The sequence below is a fragment of the Sturnira hondurensis genome, unplaced genomic scaffold (assembly GCF_014824575.4).
Source record: "Sturnira hondurensis isolate 20B ecotype Veracruz unplaced genomic scaffold, ASM1482457v3 Scaffold0017082, whole genome shotgun sequence".
Classification (NCBI taxonomy): domain Eukaryota; kingdom Metazoa; phylum Chordata; class Mammalia; order Chiroptera; family Phyllostomidae; genus Sturnira; species Sturnira hondurensis.
This window is the reverse complement of record NW_028089713.1, coordinates 1,859,352-1,885,305: the sequence shown is the minus strand read 5'-3', so window position 1 is coordinate 1,885,305 and position 25,954 is coordinate 1,859,352. Positions and strand designations below refer to the sequence as shown.

General features: G+C 55.7%; 1 protein-coding gene across 1 annotated transcript in view; it reads left to right on the top strand.

Moving 5' to 3' along the window:
- CNTN2 (contactin 2) overlaps nt 1–25,954 on the top strand; it is a 35,721-nt gene that overhangs the window by 5,363 nt on the left and 4,404 nt on the right. Inside the window, exons 2-22 of the mRNA XM_037067144.1 lie at nt 3,113–3,272; nt 6,903–7,047; nt 7,168–7,343; nt 7,503–7,598; nt 8,003–8,212; nt 8,443–8,542; nt 9,709–9,884; nt 10,281–10,417; nt 10,895–11,024; nt 12,339–12,489; nt 12,625–12,752; nt 13,053–13,228; nt 13,734–13,854; nt 14,347–14,505; nt 14,987–15,136; nt 19,205–19,275; nt 19,565–19,799; nt 20,132–20,244; nt 23,445–23,631; nt 24,165–24,277; nt 25,615–25,783. Coding sequence (XP_036923039.1) covers nt 3,182–3,272; nt 6,903–7,047; nt 7,168–7,343; nt 7,503–7,598; nt 8,003–8,212; nt 8,443–8,542; nt 9,709–9,884; nt 10,281–10,417; nt 10,895–11,024; nt 12,339–12,489; nt 12,625–12,752; nt 13,053–13,228; nt 13,734–13,854; nt 14,347–14,505; nt 14,987–15,136; nt 19,205–19,275; nt 19,565–19,799; nt 20,132–20,244; nt 23,445–23,631; nt 24,165–24,277; nt 25,615–25,783 — 3,034 coding nt within the window. The 5' untranslated portion in view covers nt 3,113–3,181. The remainder of the gene's footprint in view (nt 1–3,112; nt 3,273–6,902; nt 7,048–7,167; nt 7,344–7,502; nt 7,599–8,002; nt 8,213–8,442; nt 8,543–9,708; nt 9,885–10,280; nt 10,418–10,894; nt 11,025–12,338; nt 12,490–12,624; nt 12,753–13,052; nt 13,229–13,733; nt 13,855–14,346; nt 14,506–14,986; nt 15,137–19,204; nt 19,276–19,564; nt 19,800–20,131; nt 20,245–23,444; nt 23,632–24,164; nt 24,278–25,614; nt 25,784–25,954) is intronic.

The window sequence follows — 25,954 nt, the reverse complement described above, 5'->3', positions numbered from 1 at the left end:
CACTACTGGTCCCCAGTGCTTAGCACAGTGCCTGGCACATGGTCATAAACACTAGAACAAAAATGGACTAGGGCACGACTGGGTACAACTGCCTCACCTTCAGGGCAGCAGTAAGCCAGCCTTTGGCCCAGACTCCTTGTGTGTGTGTGTATGTGTGTGTGTGTGTGTGTGTGTGTGTGTGTGTGTTCACACAGGCCTGGGCACATGGTGGGGCTTGGTGTACATGTGACCCTGCTGACGGGTCCCTGGCACTCCCTCAGCCCCCGCTCCCCTCCCCCTCCCCCACATCTATTTCTCAGGGTGCACAGGGTCCCTGAGCCCAGAGGTGACTGATAAAGGTCTGGGTTAAGTTGAAGTTCAGGAGAAACAGTAGAATTAGATTATCCACGAAGTGTGATAACTACCTGTGGCGAGGAAACTGATGAATCTGACCACCGTGGGGCAGGAGAGTGATCCAGGACACAGATTCCTCGTGGCACAGACTCCTCGTGCGTCACAGAAAAACCGAGCAGGGGCTAGGTGGTCACACCCTGTGCGGGCAGGGACACTCACACAGGCACACACACAACACATACCCAGGCACCGACACAGAGACACACATCATGCACATGCATGCACGTGTGTGCACACACAAGCACACCCACCCACGCCCGTCCTCACTGCCAGGGAGCAGTGCCAGCTCCTGCCCCAGGGCTTCAGCTCCCTGGTGGTCGGTCCCTGCTTTGCCCTGGCGCACTCCAGTGAGCGCCTGGAGCCCACGCCCCTCCCCTCCTCAAACTCTCAGGACTGGCAGGCAGGCAAAGGGCGGCAGTGAGCAAACGATGACTGAGCGCCTTCTCTGCCCAGCGCTGGGGTGTGCCGCGCCAGCTCCACGGGGGTGTTTCCAAAGTTTTTGGAGCCGTGGAACCCTGTGTGTAAAGGAGCCCTGTAGGGAACTCAGGTATAAGCGGGGCTGCTCCGGCTGGAGGGGGCAGGTGGGAGTGTTCAGAACAGCTCCGCAAAGCAAGCGTGGTGATCCCTACTTTGCAGGTGAGAAAACAGGCTCCACCAGGGGGAATAACCTGTCCAAGCTCTGAAAGCTGTTAGGAGATGAAGCTGGTGTCCCCGAACCCCGTCTGCCGAGCCCGCAGCCTCGGACAGTTCAGGCCCCAGGGGCTCCCTCTCAGGAGAGCTCCCTGTGTTGGTGTGGCATCCGGAGCCACACTCCCAGCTTCCCCCTGACTGAACACCCTGGAGACCTGAGTGTGTATATGAGGGAGAGGGTGACTGTGAGACAGAGTGTTTGTGTGAGAGTGTGTGTGAGTGTGCAAGGGTGAACGTGTGTGCATGTGAGCGAGAGTGAAGGAGAGCATGTGTCTGTGAGAGTGAATGTGTTGAGAGAAGGAGTGCAAGGATGTGCAAGTGTGAGTGTACGAGTGTGAGCTCTGCCGTGGGAGTGAGGGTGGGAGTGTAATCCTGGTGCCCACAGGCTCCCACAGGCACAGAGCACAGCTGTTCTCAAACAGCGAAACGTGCCGCACAAGCAGCACCTGTTATGGGCCAGGCAGGGGCCACACAAAAGTGAAGAAGACACAGCCTGTCCCCTCGGGGAGCTCACAACCTTCAAAGGAAGGAGGCTGTGCTCTGCAGGCAGGGCTTCCCCGGGAAGGGCGCTGTGGGAAGGGGGGGCACGGGAGCAGAGGCGTGGGCCTGGCGGCGCTGGGGGACATTGCAGGGGCTGAAAGTGCTGAACTTCTGGGCTCAGGTCCGGAACTGAAAGTGGCAAGGACAGGGAAGGGCAGGTAGTCACAAAGCGGGGGCCCCAGGGCCCCTTCCTGACAAAGGGAAGTGTATATGAGGCTAGAGTTGGGGCAGAGAGGGTTTAAAAGAGTTTGGAGACTCTTTCCCAGGGGACAGAGCAGGAAACAAGACAGGGAGATGCTGAGTTTGCATTGTTTTTCAGACCCTGCACTGGCCCATGGGGTCATCTGCACTCAGCCTTCCCTCCTTCCCCCCTTCCCCCTGAGGGGACAGCACGCCCAGGCCCTCAGTGTCACTGAGCTCTCTGGGAGCACAAGGTCTCAGAGCCGGAAGGGACCTTAGAGAGCACCACCCTGCGGATGAGGACACTGACACCCAAAAGTGGCATGGGTCTTGCAGCCAGTTAGTGGAAGAGCACCACACCCCCCACCTCACCCTGCTTGTAGGCATCTGCAAAGCGGCCAGGCAGTGCAGAGAAGCAGAAGCTGCAGCAGCTTGGGGATCTGAATCCCTGTGATGCCCAAACACGGAAAAGCATACCCCTGGGTGCCAGAGCTTGGAAAGCTGGGCGGACATGGGGAGCACTACACGGGAGGCTGGCCCTGCCCCTGCTTCTAAGGATGAGGCTCCCATCTCTCAGGCCAAGGGAGGGGCTCCGACTTGCTCTCAGAGGCCCCCATCCCAGGGAACAGGCTCCCCAGAGCTCCCAGGATTTAACCAAGTCTCTGCTCAGCTCTGCACAAGAGGGAGCCTCCTCCCAGAGCTGCACTAACTCAGCACAGAAGGGCCCTTTGCCTGTGTGGTTGGGAGCATTGCTGAGGGGCCATGGTGAGGGCTCCATTGCGCAGCACACAGTGCCTTACCTGGGGACCCAGGTGAGAGTCCGTGGATGACTTGGCCTGAGGGGCTTTGTATGGCTCCCAGAGGGGCTTACTTCTGCCCCCTCCCTGGCTCAGGCAGCTGTGGGGGAGAGACAGGGAGAGTGGTCCCTTACTAAGGAAAGATGTAACTAGGTCCCCAAATCCAGGTCCGGGCCCTGTTCTCTTCAGGACCCACACCAAGAGCCGTTAGAGGTGAATGGGCAGGTGGTCCTTCCTGCCCGATCTCCGTTCCTTGCTGCTGCACTTCCTGAGAGGTACCCCAACGGCGGCGGGAGTGCAGGGGTGGGGAGGGGGAGGCAGGAGCACATGACTGAGCCGGAGTCCCAGGGGCGAAGGAGGAGGCACTCAGCCCAGGGAAGAACTCCCTGTAAGAGCCAAGCCCCTTCCTCTGGGCCCTGGGGAGGGCGAAGGGTTGAGCTGAGAGACCCAGACAGGCTGGAGCTGGGAGCGGCGCACCTCAGCTCTGGACCCCCTGCTTCCTGCCTCCCTAGGTCCTTCTCGGCCTCCTGCCGGACTCTCCTGCCCTCCTGCTGGGCTGAGGCCCTTCTTCTCTGCTCTCCATGTCAGCCCAGACCCCCGCCATGGGGACCCTCTCCAGGAGGGAGTCACACCTGCTGCTGCTGCTGTCCGTGGCCCTGGTCTGCTGCCCAGGTGAGAGGGTCTGTCTGGTGTGGAAGCGGGACAGTTCTGTCATCACATCATCTCTATGATTTGGGCGATGACCACAGACACTGTTGACTCTGCGTTCCTGAGGTCATTTTCTGGCTAAAATGTTCCCACTTGTGGATCTTACCTTCCCTTTGAGGGGAGGAGAGGGATTGAGTCTTTGCCATATTATAGAAAGAAGCCCAACCAGTGAGGGCAAATGGCTTGCCCTGGGCCACCCAGCAAGACTGCACAGGCGCTGAGGCCAGGGCTGCTGCAGAGTGGGACCAGGGGAGGAAGGGCAGAGAAGGAAGAGGAGGGTGTGGGAAAGGCGCAGTGCTGCTGAGAGGCTGGGGTGGCTGGACTCCGGGGAGGGTGCTGCGGACCCAGCCCGTCTGACAGCCGGGGAGCCCTCGGGCCACCTGCAGCTCATCTGAGGGGTCCTCTGGGACCACCGCTTGGCCTCTCTGCCCTGACCCCCTGCCCAGACCAACAGACATTTCTTTTCTCCTTAAACATCTCCTTGGGAGGAAGACTGCCATCCTCCGCCGGACTTCTGGCGTCTGAGCCAGCTGGGCTCCACCTCACCCACTTCCCGCAAGGCTGCGGCCAGCGTGCTCTAGGTTCTCATCTCAGCAGGGAAGGGCTCCACTGAGCACTTTCCGATCTTCTCATTCAGTCCTAGCTGCCTCTTAATCCTGCACTCTGAGCCAGTGAGCCTGCTGCAAAATAGAAATGACCCACCAAGTGGGAGGAGCCTCCCAGCCCCACCCCCAGGCCTGGTTGCCTGTGCTGGGGTCCCCCAGAAGCTGCTGGGTTGGGGACCTGAAGGAGCAGGAGGAGAGGGGCCTGGGCCCCTCAGGGACAGCTCAGTGCTGGAACCCCATCACATGAGGCAAGGGGTGTGGCAGCCTCCAGGGTCCTTTGACCCAGAGTTGCAGGCAGGCCGAGGGAGAGGGGACCTGGTCTGCCGCGTCAGGGAGCTCCAGAGACAGGAGTGGAGCATTCTGCCACTCCCTGCCCAGGAAGGCACTTGGCTCCACTCTCTCTGCAGACCTGTCCTGGGGCTGCACCCAGTGCCAGGAAAGGCCAGGAGGACTCCCCGCCACACCCTCATCTCTCTCACCCCTTCCTCTGCAAGGCTCCCAAAGCCTGTGTGTGGGGAGCAGAGTTTCCAGGACAAGAACTCAGGAAGAATTGGAGAGGCCAGAGAGCAAGAACAGTGAGGAGGGGCTGGCTTTGCCTGGGAGTGTGTGTGTGTCTTCAGAGGAAGATGTGGAGAGTGTGAGTGTGTGTCTTTGGACATCTGCGGGGTATATATATGTAAGTGGGTTGGTGCACAGAGGGGCACTGCGTTCGGGGGATGATGAGTGGGGACGGCTGGCCTTGCAGAGAGCTGCCTCGAGCCTCTCACCCCCAGCTGCAGTGCCGAATACCCATGAGGCACTTTAAGAGCTGGATTTCTCGCCTCGCCCCAGAGATTCCGACTCCCCTCCTTTAGGGGAAACAGACCCTCTGCCAGTCCCAGTGGGGCTGTGGTCAGGAACCAGGGCCACTGTAGCTAAGGATGCTGGTAGGGGGTGAAGCTGGCCAGGGTCCCAGTCTCTAGCTCTGCCCCTTCTTGCTGTGATTTTCAGCGGTTGTGTGACCTTCCCAGGTCTCAGTTTCCACACTGGTCAAGTAAGGAAGCCGCAGCCCCTGTCTGTGAGAAGGGTGTGGCAGTGCAAGTGAGCACGCGAGTCTCACCTGTTCTTCTTACCGTGAATCACGGGGGTGTTCAAGGAAGTGTGCACAGACACTCCAGCCACGTGTGCGTGTCTGCCAGACATGCGCATGAATGTATGCATCGGACCGCTGCGGTGGCTTAGAGAGGTCTGCATGTAGGTATGTGTGATGTGTGTGCATGCAGGGAAGTGTGTGCAAGTGAGAGGCGTGCATGTGGCGTAGGCGAATGGTGGGGCAAGGGAGTGTACATGGCTGAGTGCAAAGGAAAAAGCCTTTACAGGAAGAAAGCCAGTCTAAACGCATCAGTGTGCCCAGGCCCACTCAGCCACCCCCCCACCCAGATGGACTTACTGGAAGCGGCTGTTGTGCAAGGTGGTTCCCAGCAGCCCCCCTGCCTCCACTGCCCCTCCTCCCCTCCCCTCTCAGCAGTCCCAGCTGGGCAGGGGTCCCTACCCTCCACCACCGTCATTAACTTGGGATTAAGCTGGGCTCTCAGCGCTGTCTCCAAGGCCTGAGGCGGCTGTGCAAGGCAGTGATGGGCGGTGAGGAGGGAGGTGCTGGATGCTGTTTCAGGGAGCCCTGCCTCCTTCCTCATTCTGAGAGCTGCTTAACAGCTGCCCTCACTCCCAGGGGTCTGGGCTGGGCCTCAGCTGCAGCATAGGGACCAAGCCCCCACCCCTGGAGCAGGGCTGACAGCTGGATGCGCTGGGAGAGGAGGCACTAATTGGTTAATGGGGATCCCACCCCCCGTGACCCACCAAGGAGGGCCTGCAGTCAGCTGCATTGATGGGTAGGAGCCCATCGGGGGCAGCCTGGCTCCTGCCCAGCACTACAAAGCGTGCCTGGCTGCGGGATCAGCAAATGGTGGTCCCTCCCCAGCGCACCGCCCTGCACACCTCGGGGCCCTTCCCGGTGAGACCGGACGCTGGCAAGTAAGATGCACCCTCCCTGAGAGGCCCACGTGCTCTGCAAATTCAGGAGACTGAGGTCTAGTCCTGCGTGTGCCAAAGACTTGTCCTGTGACCCTGGCATATCATCCCCTTCTCTGGGCCTCTCTTTCTTGAATTGTCACTCTGGAATTTGATTAGAACGCCCCCAAAGCCACCTGCACACCATCCACCCCTTGCAAAGCTTTCCTTCCTCCCCCAAACCCCACCCCGTCCTGTACTTGGGTCCCGCGGACATTGTGGAGCACACACCTTGTGCCAGACTGAAGCCTCCCTCAGACCCTGGGGAGGGACTCCACAGTCTTCCCATTTCATAGGCAAAGGTGTTAGGGCCCAGAAGGTTCTAGAACAGCTGGTAAGAGCCATCTTGGGACAGCCTGCCCCGAGGCATAGATTCTCTCTTCCCCTTTCGGCCACCGACTCCCACCCATCTTTCAAGGCCTATCCACACCCTGCAGATCAGCTTTTCCAAGAGACCCCCGCCCCACCGTCCCTGGGCAGTGTCAGAGTGCCCCTGCACCTTGAACCTAACCTGTTATGATGGCTCTTTCTACCTTGTACTGGCAGTTTTCTGCTTCCCTTCCTAGACTGCAAGCTCCTTAAGGAAGAGGGGCTATGTGCACAGCCTACAGCCCAGTCCCGGGGGCACTGCGGTGCTCACCAGCCGCATGCAGGGCGGGCGATCAGCTGAACTGACTGACCAGATAGGGCCTGCCTGACCTATTGAAATTCATGTTTTAATTAATTAGAGTTAAATAAAGTTAAGAATTTGCCTCCTCAGCTGCATCAGCCACTTTGCAAGGGCTCCACAGTAGTGTTGGTGGCCAGTGCATTGTCCTGGGCATGGCAGGAGATGGGGCCTTTCCATCATTGCGGAGAGGCCTGCTGGACAGCGCTGCCCTGGAGGCCAGGCTCCCAGCTGGCCCCCGGGCCATGAGGCCTCTGGCCGTGTCCCCATCTGCAGTGTGGAGCTCAGCCCTGGGATCCCCAGCCACCTTTGGCCCTGTCTTTGAAGACCAGCCCCTCAGTCTGTTGTTCCCAGAGGAGTCCACAGAGGAGAAGGTGACACTGGTGTGCCGTGCCCGGGCCAGCCCTCCAGCCACCTACAGGTGAGACCCCCACGGTGGGTGCTGGGCGGCCCTGGGAAGCTGTGCGAGTCTTCTTCCGGTCAGTCCTGTGGCTGGGTGGCTGGGCAGCACTTAGGAGCCTCCATTCCCCTCCTGCCGCAGATGGAAGATGAACGGCACTGAGATGAAGCTGGAGCCAGGGTCCCGCCACCAGCTGGTGGGAGGCAACCTGGTCATCATGAGCCCCACCAAGGCACAGGACGCCGGCGTCTACCAGTGCCTGGCCTCCAACCCAGTGGGCACTGTCGTCAGCAGGGAGGCTGTCCTGCGCTTCGGCTGTGAGGCCCTGTGGGGTGTCAAGATGTTCTAGGGGAGGGCAGGAGGGGGCTGGGAAGAGTGTTCAAAAAAGGCAGGTGCCCGCTTCCCATGGAGGTCGAGCTGGGGAGGGGTCCCGCTGGGAGGACCCCATCTGAGGGCTGCCTGGCCTTCACCTCCAGTTCTGCAGGAGTTCTCCAAGGAGGAACGAGACCCAGTGAAAACCCACGAAGGCTGGGGAGTGATGCTGCCCTGTAACCCGCCTGCCCACTACCCAGGTGAGTCGGGACCTGGACCCACAGTTAGACCCAGGGCCCAGGAGGGGCTGTGGCCACTCAGCAGAGGAGGGATGGAATATAAGGTGGTAAGTGACTCTTGGAAGCAACTGATCCCTCAGTCCTCGACCTTAGAGAATTATTTCCTTTATGGGTCTGTCATTCTCTAGCTCTGCGCCCTGCCTCCCAGGGCACATTCTGACTGGGGGATCCCTGCAGGGCTGTTTCCCTAACAGACAGTGCTCCCAAGGGCAGGAATACACTTGAATCTTCCCTCAGGGTGTCCCTCAGCCCCAGCTCACAGAATGTGGGCTTTCAGGACAGGGTCTACTGATCTCTACCAGCATGTTGGTGTCCCACCCAAAGTTGCCTGTTATCCCCACACCCCCTGGTGTCCCCACTCCCAGGCCTGTCCTACCGCTGGCTCCTCAACGAGTTCCCCAACTTCATCCCGGTGGACGGGCGTCACTTCGTGTCCCAGACCACAGGGAACCTGTACATTGCCCGGACCAACGCCTCAGACCTGGGCAACTACTCCTGCCTGGCCACCAGCCACATGGACTTCTCCACCAAAAGCGTCTTCAGCAAGTTTGCTCAGCTCAACCTGGCTGCTGAAGGTCAGGGTCAGCGGATGTGGAAAGAAGGGGCTTTTCCCTCAGAGGCTGTGAAGAGGGGCTCCCAGGGTGCAGGGTGCAGGGTCCGGGGCCTAGACCCCAGAGGCTGGCCTCAGGCCCCCAAGGGGAAAGGAAGTTAAGATGGAGCTAGCTTGGAGCTGTGCTGAGATCCCGGCACGGGGGCCCCTGACCCGGACCTCTTGCCCCTGACCTGCCGAACCCTTTCTCCCCAGACCCCAGGCTCTTCGCACCCAGCATCAAGGCCCGATTCCCCGCAGAGACGTACGCGCTGGTGGGACAGCAGGTCACCCTGGAGTGCTTTGCATTTGGGAAGTGAGTGGTGGAGGAGGCCAGAACAGGCCAGGCACAGGTGGCCCCAGGGAGAGAGAGGGGCCAGGCAGGGCCAGCACTCAGTCATCTTGGTGCCCTCACAGGGTCTAGCAGGGTGCCAGACCCACAGTGGGCAGTGACCACCATGCACCGGGCACTAACCACCTGACCTGCCAGCTCAGATCCCCACTCAGTCACTCGCTGGCTGGGAGACCTTGGTAACCGCGTAACTGCTCACTGCCTCCATTTCCCTGTTTGTACGTGGTGATACTAGCAACCCCCATGGGGTTGTGGAAACTCACTGAGTTAATATATGTTAAGTGCTCAGAACAGTGCCTGGCGGGCGTTTAGTAGGTATTCTGTGGACACCAACAGTTATCTTTTTAAAAGTTCCAATAGAAATCATGCTCTCCCAGAAAACGGAATCATGGGAACAGGGCTCAGCATTGCAGGTGCTCAGTAAATATTTGCAGAATGAAGGCCCACAGACATCTCCTGCTGTTTGAGGATGCCCAGGTTGCCTCTGATTTGTGGAAAATTACTGGGCTTCCAGAAAATCCATATTTAAAGACTCATCAGTACCTCAGTTCATTTTTTAAAAGATTTTATTTCATTTTATTCTAAGAGGGAGAGGAAGGGAGGGTGAAAGAGAAGGAGAGAAACGTCGATCAAACCGGTGACACTTTGGTTCACAGGCAGGAACCTAATCCACTGAGACAGGGCAATACTTCAGTTCATTTTAGTTCACAGATTACTAATAACTACAGATACTTTGGAAAGAAGAGGCGAGACCCTGCTGAAGAGAGAGGAAAGGGACCCAGGCCACTGTTGGGGAGGGCAGGCCCAGAAGAGGCAGGGCAGTCAGTGCAGTGTGGGGGAGGGAGGGCGAGTAAGCTTCAGGCATGGATCACACAGAACACCCACTTCACTGGTGTCACAGTTGTTGCAGGGGAGTGGGGGGAGAAGGGATCCCCATTTCTTGCCCCTTCCCTGCCTGTGCTCCAAGCCCACTAGGAAGAGGCCCCTCCCCACTCTGTTCCCTCCCAGGCCCAGGTGGGGCTGCCCTCCTTCCCACCTCTACCTGCGCAGCATCTCAGGAGAACCCGAGAGCCTGCACAGGGCATCTGATTAGCTCAGCCCACCCCCTCTGGCTTTGTCTCCCCCGCCAGCCCGGTGCCCAGGATCAAGTGGCGCAAAGTGGATGGCTCCTTGTCCCCGCAGTGGGCCACAGCGGAGCCCACCCTGCAGATTCCCAGCGTCAGCTTCGAGGATGAGGGCACCTATGAGTGTGAGGCGGAGAACTCCAAGGGCCGAGACAGTGTCCAGGGCCGCATCATCGTGCAGGGTACGAGACAGGACACCCTCTCCCCACCCTGACCCCTGTGCCTGACTGAGGCAGTCCACCCAAAAGTCAGGGAGGAGACGGGAAAGCCCGTTGCTTAAGCCTCTGGCTTCAGGATGCACTGGGTGCGGGAACAGAAGAGGCAACCTCAGAGCTCCAGTCGGTGTTGCATAAAACACATCAAAGGCTTTGGAATGATTTCAGGTGCTAAAACAGCCATTGACGTGGGCTCAAAATGCCAGCTTTCTGGAGCCTGCTTCTCACGCCCCAATCCAGAACGCTGGTAACGCCCTCTGCTGTCTGGCATAGGAACTGCAGCCCTGCAATTATGGTCTGTTTAATAAGTGGGGGGTTCCTCCCCAGCTTATCCCCAGCCTTTCTCTCCCTTGCACCCCACAGCCCAGCCGGAGTGGCTCAAGGTGATCTCCGACATGGAGGCTGACATCGGTTCCAGCCTGCGTTGGGGCTGCGCAGCCGCCGGCAAGCCCCGGCCTACAGTGCGCTGGCTGCGGAACGGAGAGCCTCTGGCCTCCCAGGTAGCAGAGCTGGGCTGCCTCCCACACACAAACGGTCCCCTCCCTGCTGGAGGATTCCTTCACTCCCCACTGCCTGCCCACCCCACCCCACCCCCAGCACCGCGCTGCACCACGGGCAGCCCCTCTGGGCTAATTAGAGTGCCATAGGGTGTTTCCAGGTGCTTCTTCCCATCCCAGAGTCACATGGCTACAGGCTGGTCAGCTGGATAGACTCGTGACTGGAGGGTCCAGAGACCTGGGCCCAGGCACAGCTCAGCCACAAATACACTGTGTGCTCCTGTGGGTCACATCACCTACCTGGCGTCTGTGTGCAGATGTGCATGGAGGCCTGGGGAATTCCAGGTGGCTCTGAGATGGGACTGGGCATATGAACCCCGCCTCCAGGGAGTGCCAGCCTAGAGTCTCCACTGCACCCCCCCCACCTCTGTGGGCCTCCCTGAAAGTGGTCCTGACCCTGGGTGTGGCTCTTTTGCACAGAACCGGATAGAGGTGCTGGCCGGGGACCTGCAGTTCTCCAAGCTGAGCCTGGAGGACTCGGGCATGTACCAGTGTGTGGCAGAGAACAAGCACGGCACCATTTACGCCAGCGCGGAGCTGGCCGTGCAAGGTAAAGGGCCCGGGGAGGCTGGGACATCCCCGGGGGGCACAGGTGGGGCTCTCCGAGCTGACTCACAGCATTTCAAAACACACACGCCCCCTGGCAGTTTCCTCACAGCTTCTGCAAAGAACTCAGGGATCTAAGAAAAGAGATGAGACACTAAACTGAGGGTCCCAGAGGACAAGGTCTCTGGTTTGTTCCCTGTCTGGCACAGACAAATTAAATAATTTTTTGCAGTTAGAAAAAAAAGATGGCAAAAGTCACTGGAAACCCAATGAATTAGATCTGCATCTGACCCAGCCTCCTCAGCTCTGCATCCCAGTTCACTAATCCGTAAAACAGCTCTTTGTCAGGACTCAGTGAGATGACAGAGGTGAACACATGAAGGACCCAGAGCATAATAGGTGCCCAGTAAGTGTGGGCTGCCGCTCACACTCTCACTGACTTGAGCTCGCAGAACTGCCGCTCTCTCGTCTGTCAAGTGGACGCGGTAATGCTCACCTCGCCAGGTTGTGGCGAGGCTTAACTAAGACTCATTCATTCACTCATTCAACCAGTATTTATTCAATACCTCCTCAGGTAAGGTCTCTGCCATCAAGTAAGTCTCTTACAATCCAGCAGAGAAAGGGGGTCAAACACAAAATCAAATCATCAAAGAAGATGACTTCAGCAGCCGTTAAAAGAATACACTATAAGAGACACCCAGTAGAGGGACAGGATTGAGGTGTACCGGTGAGAGGGGATGGTCAAGGAAGGCCTCACCGAGGAAGTCACTTTGGGATGTGACCTGGGTGTAACCGGCCAGTTGGGAAGATCTGGAGGATTTCCAGGCAAAATGTGTTGCCAGTGCAAAGGTCCTGAGGCAGGAAAAATATGTAGCATTTTCAAAGGATAAAAATGGCCCAGGTAGTGGGAGCACACTGAGTGAGGGAGAGAATGGAGTGAGAAGGGATTGGAGAGGCGGGGACTTAGTTCTGAGTGCTAGCGAGAAGGTAGGCTTCATTCTGAGTCCTGATTCACATTTTAAACACGATATTCCTGGCTGTTGGGTAGGAAAGAAATTGCAGAAAGAAAATACAAAAATAGGAAGACCAATTAGAGGGCCTTTCAATGGTCCAGCAGGAGATTCGGTGGCGTGGAGCAGTGCGGTAGCAGTGGGGTGAGAGGAGGATTCTGGGTATTTTTGGAAGTGGTGCTAAGAGTCTCTCATGGATTGACCATGAAGGGTGCATGAAGTGCTTAGCACATGGCCAGGTGATGTCTTAATCATGGGTACTGTGATGGTGTGCTGGATAACTGTGGGGCGCTCCCCTTTCCTCCCAGCACTGGCCCCCGACTTCAGGCTGAATCCTGTAAGGCGCCTGATCCCTGCAGCCCGAGGGGGAGAGGTCATTATCCCCTGTCAGCCCCGGGCAGCTCCAAAAGCCGTGGTGCTCTGGAGCAAAGGCACTGAGATTTTGGTCAACAGCAGCAGGTATGAGCCGCACCCCACCCCACCCCAAGCGGTTCCTGCTCCCCTTCATCCTCCTCGGAGGTGAGTCCCTTTCTGGGACTACAGCGTGATTCTGGGGGCGGGGCGGGGGGGGGATCTGCTCTGTCCTTGCTACAGAGTGACTGTAACTCTGGATGGCACATTGATCATAAAAAACATCAGTCGGTCAGATGAAGGCAAATACACCTGCTTCGCTGAGAATTTCATGGGCAAAGCCAACAGCACGGGCATCCTGTCTGTGCGAGGTAAGGGGTGTGGTTTGGCCAAGGTTGGTGGACCAGGCCCTCAGGGGGCGCCATCCCTCCTCTCCCTCCTGCTCTTGCGGCCCCTCATTCCTCCCAGTTTGGTTTTGAGACTACTCCAGGGAGCGATTTCACGTGGGACCACCCTCTGGCTGCCACCCAGAATCTAGTCCTGACTCCTAGCCACACCCTCAGGGGCTGCTGGGAAGTCAGGATACCGTTGCCATGCTGCCTCTTCTCACTCCTGGAGCTTAGGGCAAACCCTCTCACCTCATCTACACAGGGCCCTTGTTTTCTTGGCAGATGCAACCAAGATCACTCTGGCCCCCTCCAGTGCCGACATCAACTTGGGGGACAACCTGACTCTGCAGTGCCATGCCTCCCATGACCCCACCATGGACCTCACCTTCATCTGGACTTTGGATGACTTCCCCGTTGACTCCGATAAGCCTGGGGGTCATTACCGGAGGGCCAGTGTGGTGAGGCCTGAGACTGAGAACCCAGGGCTCCTCCCTACTTTAGAATAGACAGGGTCCCCAAGATGTCCTTACCCACCCCAGCCCCAAAGCCCTTCCCCATTCCTGCAGGAGTGCCAACCGCGGCAAACTCACCCTCAGACTAGTAATCACCCTCCTTCACACTGGCAGTTCCCTGGACTCCCTCAAGTCCGTGCGTTTAGGAGAAGTTAGGGACAAATCCAGAATTCCAGGTGCTCAGCAAGACTCACTCCCACCACTGTTCTAGTCATCCTGCACCCCCACCCCACCAACATGCACTGCCTCCTTCGCTTGGACCACTGCTGACCGCCTTGTGTAACAAACTGGTTTGGTCCCCAGAGGTGGGGAGTGGCTGCCCCTCCCATGGAACATATAGGGACACCCAGGGAGCAGGGGACGCCGAGCCCTGCCTCCTGTGTGTCTCTGGCTCACTGGCTAGCCAGAGCTGGGTCCCCTGACCTGCACTCTTCCTGTCCCCTGTGTACAGAAGGAAACAGTGGGGGATCTGACCATCCTGAACGCTCAGCTACGTCATGGCGGGAAGTACACATGCGTGGCCCAGACAGTGGTGGACAGTGCATCCAAGGAGGCCACGGTCCTGGTCCGAGGTAACGGGGTTTCCCACTCCCACCTCCAGCCCACTCCCGCAGAGGCCAGCTGGGCTCTTCTGACCTTTGCTTCCCTCCTCCGCCAGAGAGCTGTAGGGGAGAGCTTCTGACAGCTCTCTGAGCTGAATTTAGCTGGTGGTTCTTCACAGATCCTAAGTGAATAGAATATTCTTCCTCCAAAGCCGAAATTTTAAAAATCACTCTTTCAGCTCATCTCAACAGTGGAGAACTTTGCTGAGGCCAGAAATTTTCAGGGCCAAGTGCTGGGAAATCTAGACACACATATCTCTGTGAGAGGTGCTCTGTGACACCTCCAGCCTTAGACATACCCCACCTATCACACACGTCCCCCTTCTCTCCCACCAGGTGCAGTTTTGGCGCCCTCTGCTGCCCCCACTTGGTCCTGCACCAGCCCAAACCAGCCTGGAGAAGGTTGGCTCAAATTTGAAGCTGCACAATTCTAACCCACAATTCTCTGACTTCTGGGTGCAGGTCCACCGGGTCCCCCAGGAGGTGTTGTGGTAAGGGATATTGGCGACACCACTGTCCAGCTTAGCTGGAGCCGTGGCTTTGACAACCACAGCCCCATTGCCAAGTATACCCTGCAAGCTCGAGCTCCACCTACAGGGAAGTGGAAGCAAGTTCGGACCAGTAAGTGTGAGCTGCCTTCCTGCACTGTCAGTGCTGATAAGGCCTGGCTGTGGGCCGGAAGTGGGGATGGGGGGTCAGAAGGCTGGGGCTGAGCCTGGAGCTTCACAGAGGGACAAGCTTGGGCCATCTGCCTGCAGAGAGCTCCCAGGCCAGAGGGGAGATGGGTCACTGGGACAGCTGGAGAGCAGGGCGAGAACTGGAGGCGGCGGAGCTCAGTCTGCACCCTTCAAGCACTGGCAGGAATATCACTGGGGCAATGACCACACGCACGGGGGTGTAGGGTGTGCAGAACACCAGCAAAGGCTCCCGGCAGGGAGGACTACTGGCTTTCTGGTCACTTCTGAAGGAGGTATTGAATGCTTAGTGTGGGTCAGGCTGCACCGCAAGGGCCAAGTATAAGGAGGTGGTTCGGGCTCAGTCCCTGCCCTCTCCATCCAGACCAATAACAAATGCCAAACACCAACTCCCTGGTGCCTTGTAGATCCTGCCAACATCGAGGGCAATGCAGAGACCGCCCAGGTGCTGGGCCTCACACCCTGGATGGACTATGAGTTCCGAGTCATAGCCAGCAACATCCTGGGCACTGGAGAGCCCAGTGCACCCTCCAGCAAAATCCGGACCAAGGAAGCAGGTCAGAGTCCTATGTGTCCCAAAGAGAAGTAACTCGGGGCACAGACCCTACCCCTGCCTGAAGGCAGCCGTGACCAGACTGCTGGTACGCAGAGCTCTGGCCCTGCTGACCAGGCCTTGAACCCTCTAACCAGACAGACAAGGAAGGGGCACAGGTCAGGGCCCGGCCACTGTGCTGCAGGCCCTGGGCCCGGCCTGTCCGAAGCCCCCACTTAAAACATGGCCGACCTTACAACTCTGAATCTACAATATCTCTAAACAAAAAGTTTGGATTTTTTTTATGGAAAAGCCAAAGCTTGGAGAAGGGAAGGGTCACACTGGCAGAGCCTGGACTGGAACCCTGGAACTGCAGGAGCTGCAAAAATCAGTGAATGAGGAAGGTGTGGTGTGAGAGAGTGTGTAAGCAGGCGAGTGCACGTGTGCATTTGTGAGAGCGAGTGACTGCATGTGTGTTGTGCAGGGCCCAGGGAAGCGTCAGTGTCTCCAAACCCTCTGAGTGGTTTCTTCAGGAGCAGGAGGAATGGATGCCTGCCCACAACCTCCTGAAACAGCGTCAGGGTCAGAGCGGGGAAGGAAGGGAAGAGACCCGGATGGGCTCTGCGGGAGGCCCCTGCCCACCATCCGAGCCTTTCAGGGGTCTGAAGGTGCGGCAGGAGAGCCTGTTGGTACACACAAGCCCAGGGAAAAGCGCCAGGACTGAAAATCTGCCTCCGTAAGTGGAGGGCAGGGAAAGACCCGAGAAAGAGGCAGGACCCTCAGTCTGGCAAGTAACAGGGCTTATTAAGGGGACGAACACAGCAGGGGGACTTGAGCGGCTGCCAGATGAAGTGGATGTGCTCTGTGCTGCCTGCCAGGCCCCGAAGAGTTATACAGGGTAGAAGGGGGGAGTACTCAGAGGTACTAAGTACTAGGTGCTAACAGATAACTACCGGGTACAGGAAATTACTTTACACGCTGGAGCAGGTCAAAGGCCTTTTCCAGGAACCAGCAAGAAGCAGGAGGTGGGAGAGGGATGCTGATTTGTGTCAGAATGAACACTGATCCCACGGTCTCTGAGGGGGGGTTCGTAAAGAAGCCTCTGTTCTGGTTTGAAGGACATACAGCGGTCACATCGTGGAACAGTCTCTCCTCCACAGAGCCCCGGATCCTGGGTGGGCAGCGTGGACTCAGAGCCCTCCCTCGCTGGCTCCCACCCACCCAGGCCCGCCCCTCTGGAGGTGTGGCGCAGGTCTGCTTTCCTCAAAGTTTCCTTTGTGCCCCAGCCTGGCTCTCTAGGCTCTTTCCTGGACCATTCAGCATTTCTAACTGGTACCTCTCCTGACTGAGGAATTCAGAAGCAGTGCATTCTTTGGCCTTCTTGCAGAGGCAATGTGGGGCCAGGGGCCCTCCTGTACCCTGGGAGCTGACGAGCACAAAGACAGCCGAGGTGCAGAGGGCAGAGGATGATGGGCTTTGAAATCAGAAGAACGAGTTCAAACTCTGACTGTGCCATGTATTAGCTCTATGACCTTCAGCAAGTCACTTCCCTGCACTGAGCCTTGGCTTTCCACTCTGAAAAGGGTGGAAAAACACCCAGTTCTCAGGGTCAGGCGGGCAGTGTCTGTAGGGGCTCCTTGCAGATTACAGGCCCCAAACTACAGTCATCAAGCCAGGTGAGGAGTCTCTAACTGCTGGGTCATCTGCAGAAATACTCGGACCCTCAGCCAAGCTACCCCCTGTGGAACTTCGTGAGCTGATGAAATATATTCTTGTTTTAATATCACCCTTGCTGAATAATAGAAACAATTAGGAAATTAAAACTGCCACAAAAAGAAAAACAATAAAAGAACACCCTGCAACCCAAAGGACACATTTTTTTATATTGATGGCAGTTTTGGTTTACTTCCTCCCCAGAACCTCCAGCGAGCTGGAGCTGGTTTCTGTTATTCAGGTTAAGCCAATGGGAAAGAGGACAGTGAGCATGTGTGGGACACACACATGCACACACTAACCACTCTTGTTTTTTCGTTTTTTAAAAAATATATTTTATTCATTATGTCATTACAGTTGTCCTATTTCCCCCCATTCATTCCCTCCTACCATGCACACCCCATCCCGCACCATTCCCCCCCCTTCAGTTTATGTCCATGTGTCACAAGTTCTTTAGATTCTATATTTCTTATACTATTCTTGCCCTCCCCACTATCTATTTTCTACCTACCGTCTATGCTACTTATTCTCTGTACCTTCTCCCCCCTTCTCCTCCCACCCCCCTGTTGCTAACCCTTCATGTGATCTCCATTTCTATGGTTCCACTCCTGATCTAGTTGTCCTCTTAGTTTGCTTTTGTTTTAGGTGTGGTTGTTAATAACTGTGAGTTTGCTGTCCTTTCACTGTTAATATTTTTTATCTTATTTTTCTTAGATAAGTCCCTTTAACATTTCATATAATAAGAGCTTGGTGATGATGAACTCCTTGAACTTGACCTTATCTGGGAAGCACTTTATCTGCCCTACCATTCTAAACGAAAGCTTTGCTGGATAGAGCAATCTTGGATGTCTTTGGATTTCACGACTTCAAACACTTCTTTCCAGCCCCTTCTTGCCTGTAAGGTCTCTTTTGAGAAATCAGCTGACAGTGTGATGGGAACTCCTTTGTAGGTGACTGTCCCCTTATCTCTTGCTGCTTCTAGGATTCTCTCCTTCATTTTCATCTTGGCTAATGTAATTATGATGTGCCTTGGTGTGTTCCTTCTTGGATTCAACTTCTTTGGGACTCTCTGAGCTTTCTGGATTTCCTGGAAGTCTATTGCCTTTGCCAGATTGGGGAAGTTCTCCTTTATTATTTGTTAGATAGGTTTTCCACTCGTGGCTGTTCCTCTTCCCCTTCTGGTACCCCTATAATTTGGGTGTTGGAACGTTTAAAGATGTCCCGGAGGTTCCTAAGCCTCTCCTCATTTTTTTGAATTCTCGTTTCTTCATTCTTTTCTGTTTGGTCATTTTTTTTCTTCCTTCTGGTCCAATCCATTGATTTGAGTCTGTTTCCTTTCCATCACTATTGGTTTCCTGTGCATCTCCCTTCATTTCAATTAGTTTAGCCTTCATATGTTCCTCTAATTTATGACTATAATCTACCAGTTCTGTGAGCATCCTGATCACCAGTATTTTGAACTGTGCATCCGAAAGGTTGACTATCTCTTGGTCGCTTAGAATTATTGGCTCTGGGGCTTTGAGCTGTTCTTGAGCCATAATGTTTTGGTCTCTTCACGCCTGTTTTGTATGAGGAGCAGAGCCCTAGGTGTTCACCAGGGCAGGGCAACCCAGGTCACTGGGTTGTGACACTGTATGTGGGGGCGGGGTCAGAGAGGGGCAACGGTGGTCCCCTCTGCTGCTTCCCACAAGCCACTGGGGCTTGCACGGTCTGTCTCACTGCTCGCTCCTTCGCCTGGTTTACATGTGCACAAATGTGTAACCACGGTCAGCCAGCTGCCCTGCACCCTCACTGGGTCCACCCATTGCCACCCCACGCCTGGGATCTGCCAACCGCGCCTGCGTGTGCCTGCATCGGTCTGGCCAATTTTTTCTGTGCAACCCTGCTCTGCCAGCCACTGGCTCCACCCCTCTTACCAGTCTGGCTGAATGGTTTGTTGTTGTTGGACTTCCGTACAGTTCAATTTTCTGTGTTTTGGTTGTGTTTTTGTTACTAAAACTTTGTTGTCTTTAAACTCGGTTGTGCGAGGCACAGTATTTCCACCTACGCCTCCATCTTGGCCGGAAGTCTAACCACTCTTGTTTGATGTTATTCTCTTCGCAGCCCTTTGAGACACACATTATCCTCATCTTATGGAGGGGAATCAGGCTCAGAGGGGTTAAGTAAGTTGCTCAGGGAAACACAGCTAGTAAATGGCGCAGAAGGATTCGACCTCAGGCCTGCCTGACTGCCGAGCCCACGTCCACAGGGACTGCTCGAGGACAGTCGAGGCCCTTCCGAAGGGGTGTCCCCATCCTAGGATACTTACAGGCTTAGGCCCAGGGCTTCTGTCCCCTCACTTCCATTAACAAGCCACATCTGTGTCCCTTGGCCCTGACAGCCCCCTCGGTGGCACCCTCAGGACTCAGCGGAGGCGGTGGCGCCCCTGGAGAGCTCGTTGTCAACTGGACGGTAAGCTGCAAGGACAGAGGCAGCGTGTGCCTCCCGTTCTCTGGGTGCCTCCCTTACCCCACGCTGCCTCACCTCGGGCGTGCAGGGCGGACCCAGACGGAGCCACTGCACAGTCCGCTCAAGAGTGGATGTGCCCTCCCTCCCCAGCACCTGCTGCCTCTCGCAGGAGGACCCACACAGGATGCAAACCACCACAGGCGCATGCGTCCTGGTGAAGTTGGGTCGGGCTGGGGGATGAGCAGGAAATGCACCCGAGGCCCTTCACCCATGCCACACTCTTGCCCCTCAGCCCATGTCACGGGAGTACCAGAACGGAGATGGCTTCGGCTACCTGCTGTCCTTCCGCAGGCAGGGCAGCACAAGCTGGCAGACCGCCAGGGTGCTCGGCGCCGACACCCAGTACTTCGTCTACAGCAATGAGAGCGTCCGGCCCTACACACCTTTTGAGGTCAAGATTCGAAGCTACAACCACCGTGGGGATGGGCCTGAGAGCCTCACGGCCCTTGTGTACTCGGCTGAGGAAGGTGGGTCGCCCCCTGGACCGATCTTGCACCCCACCCCAACTGCTTGTACTCCCCATCCCCCACACCTCCTCAGTTCTACAGTGGGGAGGAAAGACAGCCTGGGTTTTCAGCCACTGGCCTCGTTTCTAGCCCTTGCTATCTGGTCTCCTTCTCAGGCCTGCGGAAGGAGGAGGGGGCCTCTCCGGTTTCCTTCCCTGCCCCCCCATCAACACCCCTCTACAGCCGTGGCCTTTACTCTGGACCCTGGGCTAAAAAGTCCTCAGCGAGGGCTGTCCCACTCTAGGACACAGGGAAACCCCAGGAATCCAAACCCATTTTTTATCAATCCCCAGAGCCCAGGGTGGCCCCTACCAAGGTCTGGGCGAAGGGGGTCTCATCCTCAGAAATGAACGTGACCTGGGAACCTGTGCAACAGGACATGAATGGGATCCTCCTGGGGTATGAGGTGAGCACTGAACCGGGGCCGGGGAGGTTTCAAGGCCGGGGTGGGGCGCACCTCACAGCTCACCAGTCACTCCTTCCTGGATCACTCATTTGCTAACATGGCAAACGGCACCCAGTCTGAGTAGCATTCTAGATGCAGCCTTAGCTAAGCCCCACAGCTGGCGCTCGCTGGGGAGGGCAGGCCTCGACGTAAAGGCGAGGCTCGCCCCAGCACTGGAAGTCGTGGGCACCTAGGGGAGGAGGGGCAGGTTCTGGAAGGGGCATGGCCTGTCCCTTTCACGCCAGAGTCCAGCTAGCGTAGCACCCTCAGGCCTCAGAGAATAGCATGGCCTCTCTATGTACTAACTGGTCATTGTGTCCCCAGGAAATGCTGGCCGGCAGTTTCTGGCCTGAGCCCTGGACCACTGATGAGCCCACACGAGGGTGCGTGTGGAGTAGGAGGAGGGAAAGGAAGGGGAGAAAGAAAAGCAAGGAATGTCACGTGTCTCTGCCTAAGGAAGAGTCCTCAGGCCTGGTTACTAGTGCTGGGGTTAACACGACCGCTGTAGCACAGCAGGTCAGACCAGCACCACTGAGGACGGGACTCCCAGCTCCACCTCTGAGTTGGAAGAATAGTCCACAGGTCTTCATATTATGATGGCTATTGAAAGGGGTTTGTGCTTTTTTGGCAGCCATTATAAATTGGCTGGGACTTGGGGGACAACTTTGCAAGTGCAAATATGCAACTCATAACCTGTAAATAAGCATGTAGGTTAGGTTCCAGTAGATCATGTGCCCATCCCCCACTCGCATCGGCCACCACCAGCTCCCTGGTGGGCACTGGCAAGGCAGCAAGGGCTTATCCTCACGGACGGGTCCCTACTCTCTTGAAGCTCTTGATCCAGTGTCCAGCTTCTGAGACTCAAGACTGAGTCATGCCCTGGTCAGGTAGCTCAGTTGGTTAAAGCTTCATCCTGATACCACAAAGCCATGGGTTCCATCCCCAGTCAGGGCACATATAAGAATCAACCAATGAGGACTCTCGGCGAAGATGGAGGCGTAGGTAGACACACTGTGCCTCCTCGCACAACCAAAAGGACAACAACCAATTTAAAAACAAAAAACAACCAAAACTGACAGAAATCAAACTGTATGGAAGTCTGACAACCAAGGAGTTAAAGAAGAAACATTCATCCAGACAGGTAGGAGGGGTAGAGACGGGTAGCTGGGTGGAGAGGACTCACAGCAAGGCAGCAGCAGGCAGACCTGGCGAGGCGGTGGATTGTGGACTGGGCAGTCCCACATTCATGTGCAGATAAGCTGGGAGGAACAACTGGGGAGCAAGACACACTGAGCAACCCAGGGCTCCAGCATGGGGAAATAAAGCCTCAAACCTCTGACTGAAAACACCTGTGAGGCTCAACCCTCCAGCAGCAGTGGGAGGAAATCCCAGCCTCACAGGGGAGTTCCTGGGAGAGACCCACGGGGTCCTAGAATGCACAGAAGTGCACCCACCTGGGAATCAGCACCAGAAGGGCCCAATTTGACTGTGGGGAGTGGGGGTAGTGGCTGGAATCCAGCAGAGAGCAGAGCAAGCGCCATTGTTCTCTCTTGGACCCCTGCCCCCCACACAGTGTCACAACCCAGGGACCTGGGTTAGCCTGCCCTGGTGAACACCTAAGGCTCTGCCCCTCACTACGTAACAGGCATGGTAAGACAAAAACAATGGCCCAAGCAAAAGAACAGAACAAAGCCCCAGAAAAAATACAACTAAGCGAACGAAGAGGTAGCCAACTTATCAGATGCACAGTTCAATACACTGGTGATTAGGATGCTCACAGAATTGGTTGAATATGGTCACAAATTAGAGGAAAAAATGAAGGCTATGCTAAGTGAGATAAAGGGAAATGTACAGGGAACCAACAGTGATGGGAAGGAAACCAAGACTCAAATCAACGGTGGACCAGAAGGAAGAAACATTCAACCAGAAAAGAATGAAGAAACGAGAATTCAAAAAAATGAGGAGAGGCTTAGGAATCTCTAGGACATCATTAAACGTTCCAACATCTGAATTATACGAGTGCCAGAAGAAGAGGAACAGCAAGAAATTGAAAACTTATTTGAACAAATGAAGGAGAACTTCCCCAATCTGCAAAGGAAATAGACTTCTAGGAAGTCCAGGAAGCTCAGAGAGTCCCAAAGAAGTTGGACCCAAGGAGGAACACACCAAGGCACATCATAATTACATTAGCCAAGATTCAAATGAAGGAGAGAATCCTAGAAGCAGCGAGAGAAAAGGAAACATTTACCTACAAAGGAGTTCCCATCAAACTGTCAGCTGATTTCTCAAGAGACCTTGCAGGCAAGAAGGGGCTGGGAAGAAGTATTTAAAGTCATGAAAGCCAAGGACCTACATCCAAGATTACTCTATCCAGCAAACCTGTCATTTAGAATGGTAGGGCAGATAAAGTGCTTCCCAGATAAGGTCAAGTTAAAGGTTCATCATCACCCATCCCCTAATTATAAGAAGCTTTAAATGGACTTTTCTATGAAAAAGAAGATAAAAAGTATGAACAACAAAATGCCAACACACTCACAGTTATTAACAACCAAACCTAAAACAAAAACAACAAACTAAGTAAACAGCTAGAACAGGAACAGAATCACAGAAATGGAGATCATATGGAGGGTTATCAGCAGGGGAGTGGGGGGGGAGGTACAGAGAATAAGATCATAAATGGTAGGTACAAAATAGACAGGGGGAGCGTAAGAGTAGTATAGGAAATGTAGAAGCCAAAGAACTTGTATATATGACACATGGACATGAACTAAAAAGGTGGGAAATGTGGGTGGGAGGGGGTGTGCAGGGTGGAGAGGAATAAATGGGGGGGGAATGGGACAACTGTAATAGCATAATCAATGAAATATATTTAACTTAAAAATTTAAAAATGAATTTATGTTTAAAAAAAGAATCAATCAATGAATGCATAAGTAAGTAGAACAAATCCATCTCTCTCTCTCTCTCTCCCCCCACCCCTTTCTCTCTCTCTGCACCTCCTTCCTCTCTCGCTCTAAAACCAATTAAAAGAAAAAAAAAGACTGACTCACAAGGACCAGAGTGAGCAGGAGAGGAAGAGAATGTAGGTGGCCAGGGCCAGGGTCAGGGGGCTCTGAGGTCCTGAACTTGATTGCTCACCCTAGGGTGTCCCGGTCCCCTTCAGATTCGCTACTGGAAAGTTGGGGACAAAGAAGCAGCCGCTGACCGAGTGAGGACAGCAGGGCTGGACACCAGTGCTCGGGTCACTGACCTGCACCCCAACACCAAGTACCATGTGACCGTTCGGGCCTACAACCGAGCAGGCACTGGGCCCACCAGCCCTTCTGCCAATGCCACGACCATGAAGCCCCGTGAGTCTGTTGGCCCAGGGTGAGGGAGGGGTGTGTGTTTGGGGTGGGGGGTGCCTGTGTCCTCCAGCACAAGACAGATGCTCTAGCCCAGCGGTCCCAACCGTTTGGCACCAAGGACAGGTCTTGGGGAAGGCAGTTTTTCCACAGCCCAGGGTTGGGGGGAGGGCTTTGGGATGATTCCAGTGCATTGTGTTCATGCTCATCTCCTGCAGTGCAGCCTGGTTCCGGACAGGCCTGGAAGGGTACTGGTCCACAGCCCAAGGTTGGGGGACACCTGCTTTAGCCCAGAAGCCCCGGGCTGGACTGGAACAGGGCAGCAAGCCCAAAGAAAATGAGGGAGTGGAGTTCACGGCTTCTGAATGGCTCTCTCTTCCCCAGACTTTGCATTTTCATGGGCTTGTGTCTTAGGCAGCTGTGACCAAATGTTCTGGGTCTAACTGCCGAGGCAGACGTTTATGAAAAGCCTGGCTAAAGCGGGGGCGGGTGGGGAGAAGACGTTCAGAAGTTGCCCAACTTCCTCCCTCCTCTGGCAGCTCCGCAGCGACCTCCTGGCAACATCTCCTGGACTTTCTTGAGCTCCAGACTTAGTATTAAGTGGGACCCCGTGGTCCCTCTCCGAAATGAGTCTGCAGTCACTGGCTATAAGGTAAGAAAGGGATCGGCCCGGCACTAGATGGGGAGGAGCAGCCCAGCTGCATTACCGGGGCACACAGGAGGGCTGCCGTTTCTAGCGGGAGCCAGCTGAGGTAGGCACGGACGCAGTCTGTGACTGCGGGGAGGTGCGGGAGCGGTTCTCCAGGTAACTGGCAGTAGAGACCATAAGAAAGGGGGCAGGCAGTGCTGTTACTGGACGGGGCTGGGCCTGAGGGATCCGCCTCGGGCTGGCTCAGAGTGTGTGGGTTCTTGACCTCGTGCGGGCAAGTTCACAACACAGTCCAGGTGACTTCAAGAGTACGTTTCTTAAAGCTGGGGACAGTGAAATGAAGGAAAGGCTTAGGACAGAGAAGCGACAGGACAGCCTAGGCGGACTGCTTCGACCTTTGAAAAGCGTTGTAGGGAAGAAGTGGACCGCGCTGGGCTGCACGATGAGCTGCTGAGAGCCAAAAGGCGCAGCCGCCGAAGGGAGCCAAAGTGGGGCTGCAGTCGGCCCACTGGGAAGTCGGAGAAAAGGGGGCCTTGGAGACGGCGCCAGGGGATTAGCCCCAGACGAGTTGCTGCTGCCCACTGCTCCCCTGGTTGCAAGTCTAGTGGGGACCCCTCAAGTTTAGGGAAAAGAGCAGAGATACTTGCTAAAGGGAGAAAGGTGTGAGCATGCTCTAGAGAGAGCGGAGCCGGGTCCTTTGTCTTGAGGCTTTTCAGCTTCCTTTGGCTTTTGGGAATCCTAGGGGAGGTCTCAGGGGAGGGCCTTCCAGAATGTTCATTAGCTTTCCAGACGTGTCCTCAATATGTTGATTCATTGAAATGTGTGTATAGAGGGGTCAAGGTTATTTTCTGGTTAGTTTCACTTTTAAAGAACATCGTCAAAGAGGGACGGGAATGTGTAAACCATGTGCTTCTTATTGTCCTTAGGGAAGACAAAACCTTGGGATTCATTAACTCGCTGTAAATTGTTCAACTTGCTTGGCCTCGTTCAATTCTTTTCTCAGTTTCCCTTATTCCACTTGTCAAGGAATTTCCCCAGCTTCCTACTGTCCTGCCTCAGTGTGTGTGCCCCTCATGGGGGCAGCAATGGACTAGGTGAAATCTGGGGTGCTCCTAGCCTAAGGGGTCTGCCAAAACAGTACAGCTGCTTGCAAGCTTTTCTCCAGCCTTGAGGCTCTTGTTCAAGAGCCAGGTCCTGGTCGACCTGAAACAGGAGGTATGAGGAGGCAGGCACTACAGGGCCTGGAACTACAGGGGCTCCTCCCAGAGCCTGGAGCTGGGGAAGAGAGAAGAATCAGCCTTGGTTAAGTAGCTGCACCCGGCTTAACCTTCTTCCCACAGATGCTGTACCAGAATGACTTACACCCAACCGCCTCGCTCCACTTCACCAGCAAGAACTGGATAGAAATCGCAGTTCCCGAAGACAACGGCCATGCCCTGGTGCAGATCCGGACCACGGGCCCTGGTGGGGACGGAACCCCTGCGCAAGTCCACATCTCTAGGAGTGGAGGTGCTGCCTCCCCACCCAGTCCCCCAGGAGTATTAGGGCCCATTCAGATGCCCGGGGAGGGAATCTTTCACACTCAAGCCAACTCCAGTCCTGCCAGACCCTCAAGGGGAAAGAGGAAAGCAAGCAGGAGCCAAGTGCAGAGTAGTCCTGGACCTGCCCTTGCTCCCCCTC